Below are 8,585 nucleotides of genomic sequence, written 5' to 3' on the forward strand. Positions count from 1 at the left end.
GGAAGACGTTACCATCTTATATTTGTTGGCAGTGTAGCACAATGAAAAGAGCAAGCATGAGCTTTGGAGTCAGAGTGATTAGGTTCAAACACCAGTTATGATGGTACTAGCTATGTGACTTTGGACAAGTAACTTAACTTCTTTTAACCTAAGTTTCCTCATTGCCAAAATGAAAATGACAATATGCCTTGGGAATTAAGAGTTGAAGTTTTGCCGGGCTCGGTGGCTCAGCCTGTAATCCCGCATTTTGGGAGGCTGAGGTGAGTGGATCACCTGAGCCTGTGGGTTCGAGACCCACCTGGGCATCTTGGCGAGACCTCATCTCTACAATAAATCAAAAAATTAGCTGGGCGTGATAGTGCGCACCTGTAGTTCTAGCGCGCCTGGAAGGCTGAGGCTGAAGGATTGCTGGAGCCCAGCAGGTCGAGGCTGCGGTGGCCGGAAGCGTGCCACTGCACTCCAGTCTGGGTGACAGAGTGAGACTCCAACTCAAAAAAAAAAGAGTTGAAGTTTTGCAATCTCAATAACTAGCACATTGTAGGTATTCAACAAGCTAGTTTCACAAAAATGTCAGTGGTATTTTCATCTACACAAATAGAATCTTAATTGAACTATTAATATGCTTTAGATTATTAGAATACAAATTGCATAGCACCCTGAAAATTTTAAAGCATATTCACATGTGTTACCACTTAAGATTTATTGAAGAACACAGGAAGAATCTGTCACAAATAGAGGGTTTGGTCTTTTAAATGTTTTACTTTAACTTAAAAACAGGGCTTTTGCTTTGATCCAACAAACAAAAAGGCATCTAGAAGGATGCTTCGCTTTCTTAGTGCTTAACATGAATCTTATCCATAACAAATTTTATTTTATTTTCTGAATATTTTAAGTAATTTTTGGTTCTAACAAGTCTGCTCCTGAGTAGTGGAAATGTACACTTTGCTAACTTATCCTTACAAGAATAAAAGGCAGACACATTTACATTAAATTTGAGACAGATCCTATCTAAAGTATTCAAAGGGGATCAGATTTTTTTCATTGTCTCCATATGATGCAAACCAGAAGTGGCTAAAGGGAGTGCTGATTGAATAGGTTAGAACACATAAATGCAAATTCTTGGCACTTACTTCAATTGTATGGATAATATCTCTAGGACCAATAATTTCTGGATCATATTTAATATGTGCTTTGTTGGTTGCCAGGGCCACAGAGCAGTAGAAGATCCCTTTGTGCTTTGTGAGAGTAGACTCTATTTTATGTACACAGGAGGCACATGTCATTCCTCTCACCTGTTAAAGACAAAGCCTTTGTTATTCAGAAATAACATGAGTTAGTACTTTTAACTAAAAGGATACTTATAACACAGGATTGCCACACAAGATCTTATCTCCACTATTAGTATGCTTTAGACATGATCATTAGAATACCATTTTTATACCACATTGAGCCAAGACATGGTCCCAGTTGCAACAGATTAGATAGAAAAAGATGTCATTAAAAGTCTCCCTCTTCCTGTCACTACTACTTAGGTGTAGAGGATCTGACATCTATCATTGTTTCTTGTATCTAATGCCTTACTTCCCGCTATATATTTTTTTATTCAACTGAAGTATAGTCTTTTACAAAAGGTTAATGGATGTCAAAAGTGTCCCAACTCCTTATGTATTTTTCCCTATATCCTTAGTGGGGTTATAGTTTAGTTGGGTGTTAAATTCTAAAATGGACAGGCAGAACTTCTGGAATGACTATGCGAGGAGCTCGGCAAATTCTTTCCTCAAAAAGCAATGATAAGACTGACAAAAGCATAAAAAACAACCACTGAGGCCAGGTGCGGTAGCTAATGCCTGTAATTCCAGCACTTTGGGAAGCCGAGGCAGGAGGATCACTTGAGGCCAGGAGTTCAAGACCAGCCTGGGCAACATAGGAAGTCCTCATCTCTACTTATTTTAAAAAATAATAATAACAATAAAGAAAAGAAAATAACCATTGAAATACTCTGGAAATTGACCAAAGGGCATACAACAAATTAAGAAGAATTTATTCAAGAATAACTGCTGAAGGAACATCAATGAAAGTGGTGTGGGGTAAGGACCTCTGAAAATTCTCTCCATAAAAGCAGTGAGAAAACTGGCAAAATATTATAAGAGCCATTTTTTCCAGTAATCTGGAATTCAAACAAAAGCTTGCAGCAATTCAGAGAACATTTATTCAAGAAAGTCAAATGAATTCTGATAAAAACAGCAAGCTATGAGGTGTTATAATTTGCCCTATTCCCATCCCCTCCCCTCTAGCTCTACCATAGCTATGAAAACTGACAGTTCACAATCATGATGAAAAGAAGCATCAGGGCAGCCTCTGAAAAGGGCAGAAAAGGGTTGGAAAGTCTTCCAAGCCTCATACCCTGAGAACTATAATTATTTGACCTGTTTAGTGGTTCTCTAAAATCTCTCACTTTCAAAAATGCCCATTTTTCCTGACTAGAACTCAGTCTTTCCCCCAGAAGAATTCATCAAAAACAATTAGAGGCAATTATTTAACTTTGTTGCTTTCTGAAATGATGGTTAACAGTTGGGGACAAACAATAGGCTAACCAAAAGTCTAATAGAGAAAACTGGGAAGTGAAATGTCCATAAGAGCTCTAATGCATTCCTAGGAATCTAGAAGGTCATGTGCATGCATAGAGCTGTGCACATGTCTGGGACTGTGCATATGCTCAGAAAAGACCTGAAAAGGACCTAACCTCTCACATTTGGCTGGCCTTTAGGCTCTGTGCAAGCAGGAAGTGAGGCTAAGGTAAAGCTGGCAACCACATGACTAAGTGTTGAAGGCATGTTCCAGTCTTTGGCAAACATCAAGAGACTTATTTGTTTTAGGCATTTAAGGAAATCTCTGTGCATTCATTAGCTAATCACTAAGTTAACCAAGCAGAGACTGCAGTGGCACACACGACAAGAATACAAACTTTACAGAGTTCAGAAAAGTCACTAAACAAATAATAACAATGACAAATAGCTGAAACAACCAATCCTGAACTGGGGAAAATAATCTGATTTCCAAGTTGGCACATTGTATTTTCAACAACAAAAAAAGTGACACATGTAATAAAACTAGAAAGTATGGTCCATACACAGAAAAAAAGCAATCAGTAGAAACTGTCCCTAAAGAATCCCAGACATTGGACTTACTAGACAAAGACTTTAAATTAGCTATTTAAAATATATTCAACAAACTTAAAAAAAAAACCATGTCTAAAGAATTAAAGGAAAGTATAAGAAGAATGTCTCATCAAATAGAGAATGTCAATAAAGATATACAGATTATTTAAAAAGATCTAATGAAAAGTCTGGAGTAGAAGAAAATATATAGCTGTAAATTCCAATATAAAAAAAATGATATCAAATAAATAACCTAACAATCTACCTTGAGACACTAGAAAAAGAAGAGCAAACTAGGCAAGAAGCAAGCAGAAAGCAGGAAACACAAAGATCAGAGTGAAAATGAAATAGAGAATAGAATAATAGAGAAAATCAATGAAACCAAAAGTTGGCTCTTAAAAAAGATAACAAAATTGACAAGATTTTAGCTATATTGACCAATTAGAAAACAAAAGAAGACTCAAGTCATTAATATCAGGAATGCGAAAGCAGGCTATAACTGACCTTCAGAAGGAAAAAAAATTATAAGGGAACATACCATGAACAACTGTATAAGAAACTAGATAACCAAGATGAAATAGACAAACTCTTAGAAAGGAGTTTCAATATGAAATAGAACATCTGAATAGACTTATAAAAAGTAGAGGATTGATTTTGTAAAACTTTCTACAAAGTCCAGAACCAGATGGCTTAATTTAAGGGAAATTTTACCAGTGTTTAAAGAATTAACGCCAATCCTTCAAAGACACTTCCAAAAAATGAAAAGGAAGGAATACTTTCCAACTCTTTCTGTAAGGCTATTATTTACCTAATACCAAAACCAGATGAAGTCATCACAATAAAATAAACTATAGAGAAATATCCCATACTCCAGATACAAAAGTATTCAACAAAACAATTTAAAACCTAATCCAGCAACATAACCATGACCATGTGGGATGTATGATGCAAATACAAGGTTCGTTCAGTCAGCATATAAAATTCAATGAATGTAATATACTATATTTAATAGAATAAAGGATAAAAACCACATGAACATTTCAATCAACATAGGAAAAGTATTTGAAAAAATACAGCACCTTTGTTTAAATCATAAAAATACCTAACTAACTAGGAATAAAGGAACTTTACCTCATATAGTAATCAAGATAGTATGGTACTGGCATAAGGACAAATAGATCAGTGGGATAGAATTGAGGGTCTGGAAATAAATCCCTATGTTTTCAGTCAACTGAGATTCAACAAGAGTGCCAAAACAATTCAATGGAGGAAAAATTGTCTTTCAACAAATGGCACTGGGATAAATGGATAGCTACATGCCAAAGAATGAAGCTGGACCAATACTTCACAGCATATATAATAATTCACTCAAAATGGATCCAAAATATAAATGTAAGAGCTAAAATTATAAAAACTCTTAGAAGAAAACATTGGTTTACGTAATGGTTTCTTAGGCATGACACTGAAGGCACAAACCACAAAAGAAAAACAGAAAAAATAGATGAAGTAAACATCATCAAAACTATAAACTTTTATGCTGTAAAGCAGGGGTCCCCAAATCCTAGGTCACAAATCAGTACTGGCCCATGGCCTGTTAGGAACAAGGCTGCACAGCAGGAGGTGAACAGAAGGCAAGTGAGCAAAGCTTCATCTGGATTTATAACTAACTGCTGCCCATAGCTCGCATTATTACTTGAGCTCTGCCTCCTGTCAGATCAGTGGCAGCATTAGATTCTTATAGGAGCATGAACCCTATTGTGAACTGTGCATGTGTGGGATCTAGGTTGTATACCTTTCCTTATGAGAATCTAATGCCTGATGGTCTGAGGTGGAACTGAGGCAGTGATGTTAGCACTGTCTCCCAACACCCGCAGTTGAGACTATCTAATTGCTAGAAAACAAGTTCAGTGTTCCCACTGATTCTGCATTATGGTGAGTTGTATAATTATTTCATTATATGTATAATTATATGCATTATATATACAATTCTATACAATGTAATAATAATAGAAATAAAGCACACAATAAATGTCATGCATTTGAATCATCGTAAAACTATTCCACTCACAAGTTCATGGAAAACATGTCTTCCATGAAACTGGTCCCTGATGCCAAAAAGGTTGGGGACTCCTGCTCTAAAGGGCAATCAAGGAAGTGAAAAGACAAGTCCAGAATGGGAGAAAATAATTGAAAATCATGTATCTGATAAGGGACTTTAGGTAGTATAAATAAAGTCCAACTCCAATAATAAAAAGACAAACAATTAAAAATGGGAAAAAATCAAATTGTTTCTCCAAAGCAGATATATGAAAGGCCAATAAGCACAAGAAAAGATACTCAGCATCATTAGTCACCAGGGAAATTCAAATCAAAACCAAAATGAGATACCACTTCAATTCCACTGGGAAGCACAAGAAAAGATACTCAGCATCATTAGTCACCAGAGGAATTCAAATCAAAACCAAAATGAGATACCACTTCAATTCCACTGGGATGGCTATAATAAAAAAGCTAATAGCAAGTGTCGCCATGCATATGGAAAAACTGCAACCTCGATATACTGTTGGTACAAATATGAAACAGTACAACTGCTTTAGAAAACAGCGTGGCAAGCCGGGCTCAGTGGCTCAGCCTGTAATCCCGTGCCTTTGGGAGGCTGAGGTGAGTGGATTGCCTGAGCCCGAGGGTTCGAGGCCCGCCTGGGGAGCAAGACCTCATCTCTACAATAAATCAAAAAATCAAAAACTCGGAAGGCTGAGGCAGAAGGATCGCCGGAGCCCAGCAGGTCGAGGCTGCGGTGGCCGGGAGCGGCCACTGCACTCCAGTCTGGGAGACAGAGTGGGACTCCAATTCAAAAAAAAAAAAAAAAAGAAAGAAAGAAAACAGTGTGGCAGCTCCTAAAAAGGTTAAATATAGAGCTACAAGATGACTTAAGTAATTCCACTTCTAGGTATATCTCCAAGAGAACTGAAAACATAAGTTCACACAAAAACTTGTACACAAATGTTCATAACAGCATTATTTAACACAGCAGCAATATTCATAAAGTAGAAATAAACCAAATGTCTATCAACTGATAGATGAATAAACAAAATGTAGCATATCCATACACTGAAATATTATTTGGCAATAAAAAGTAATGCTGTAACTATACATGTTACAACATGATAAACCTTGAATACATTATAGTAAATAAAAGAAACCAGATACAAAATACCAGATATTGTATGGTTCCATTCACATGAAAGGTACAGAATAGGAAAATCTATGCAATATAAAGTAGATTAGTGGTAGCCTAGAGTACACCGAGTAGAGCCAATGCAAGAAGATTAGGACTAGAGTTACTTCTAATGGGTATGGGTTTATTTTGGGGGTGATAAAAATGTTTTGAAATTAGATAGTGGTGATAGTTGCACAAGTCTGTGAATATACTAAAAACCACTGAATTGTACACTTTAAAATGGTGAATTTTATGGCATGTGAATACTTCAACAAAGTAATTAATTTTTGTAATCCTAAAGAATACATAAAAACCTACTCATTCTTTTTAGTAGCTACTTAGTATCCTATAGTATAATTTATTTAGTCCCGAATAACTGATTTTTTAGTTTTTCCCTATCTTTTGCTATTATAAACAATACTATAATGAACATCTTTACATACATGTCATTTAATATATATTCAAATATGTCTGTTGGAGAAATACCTACAAGTGGACTTCTGAGGCAAAGGCTATATGTAATTTTACTTTTAACAGATACCCCAAATTCTTCTGTTGAGAGCTTGTATCAGTTTACACTCCAGGCCGGGGTTGGTGGCTCAGCCTGTAATCCCAGCACTTTGGGAGGCCGAGGAGAGTTGATTGCCTGAGCCCGTGGGTTTGAGACCAGCCCGGGCAACTTGGTGAGACCTCGTCTCTACAATAAATTTAAAAAAATTAATCAGGCATGTTAGTGCATGCCTATAGTTCTGGCAACTTGGAAGGCTGAGAAGGAAGGATTGTTAGAGACCAGCAGGTTAATGCTAGGGAGACCATGAGAGTGCTACTGTACTCCAGCCTGGGTGACAGAGTAAGACTCCAACTCAAACAATCAAACAAACAGTTTACACTCCACCAGCTATATACGAGAGATCACAAACACAGTGTTAACAAAATTGCTATTTTTACTAATCTAATACTTTCACCTTCAAAGTTGGTATTTCAGTGTAATTTTAATTTGTTTTACTCATTACAAGTGAGATTGAATGTCTTTTCACATTTAAGATGAATTATTTTAGCTTTTCTATGAACTGTTCATATCCTTTAACATTTTTCTTTGAGGTTGCTGACTCTTGGTTCATAAGAATTCTTTGTATAGTAACAAAATTAGTCTGGGTACAGTGGCTCACATCTGTAATCCCAGAGTTTTGGGAGGCTGAGGTGGAAGGATCATTTGAGGCCAGGAGTTCAATACCAGCCTGGGCAACAGTGAGACTCCATCTCTAAAGAAAACAAAAATAAGAAATCCAAGAAGACACAAACAAATAGAAAAATATTCCACGCTCATGGATAAGAAGAATCAACATTATTAAGATGTCCATCCTACCAAAGGCAATCCACAGATTCAACACAATACCCATTAAATTACCAATATCATTCTTCTCAGACCTGGAAATAACAACAATTCATATGGAAACATAAACGACAATGAATAGCCAAAACAATCCTTCTTAGCAAAAGAAAGCAGGAGGTATCACACTTCCAGACTTCAAACTTTACTAAGACAACAATAATCAAAACAGCCTGGTATTGGTACAAGGACAGGTATATAAACCAGTGGAACAGGATAGAGATTCAGAAGCAAAACCTCAATTTCTCAACCAACTTATCTTCGACAAAGCCTCCAACAACTATCACTGGGGAGAGGAGAATCTATTCTGTATATGGTCCTGGAAAAACTGGTTGATCACATGCAGAAGATTGAAACAGGACCCCTGCCTATCACCATACACAAAAATCAACTATAAATGGATCAAAGACCTAAACATAAAACCTCAAATTATAAGAATCTTAGAAAAAGCAGGAGACACCCTTACGGAAATCGGAGCAGGCAACCAATTCCTGATCAAACCCCAGATGTCCATGCCATTAGAGATAAGATAGACAAGTCGGACCTCATTAAACTGAAAAGCTTCAACAAAATGAAAGAAATCAACAATAGTGCAGGGAGACAGCCAACAGAATGGGAAAAAATATTTGCCAACTGTATATCTGACAAAGGCCTAACATCTAGGATCTACAAGGAAATCAAATGTGCCAAAAAGAAAAAATAAGAAACAAGCCAGGCTTGGTGGCTCAGCCTGTAATCCCGCACTTTGAGAGGCTGAGGTGAGTGAGTGGATTGCCTGAGCCTGCGGGTTCAAGACCCGCCTGGGCAGCGAGACCTC

At 36.8% G+C, this 8,585-nt stretch overlaps 1 protein-coding gene across 2 annotated transcripts in view; it reads right to left on the minus strand.

Annotated features, from left to right (window-relative positions):
* The window catches only part of ATP7A (ATPase copper transporting alpha), a 120,520-nt gene that overhangs the window by 30,478 nt on the left and 81,457 nt on the right, over positions 1-8,585 (minus strand). For both annotated transcript variants that reach the window (XM_021719491.1, XM_021719490.1), the window contains exon 6: positions 1,131-1,292. In XM_021719491.1, coding sequence (XP_021575166.1) covers positions 1,131-1,292 — 162 coding nt within the window. The remainder of the gene's footprint in view (positions 1-1,130; positions 1,293-8,585) is intronic.

This window comes from Carlito syrichta, unplaced genomic scaffold (genome assembly GCF_000164805.1).
Source record: "Carlito syrichta isolate Samal-C Ts95f unplaced genomic scaffold, Tarsius_syrichta-2.0.1 Scaffold314761, whole genome shotgun sequence".
NCBI lineage: Eukaryota > Metazoa > Chordata > Mammalia > Primates > Tarsiidae > Carlito > Carlito syrichta.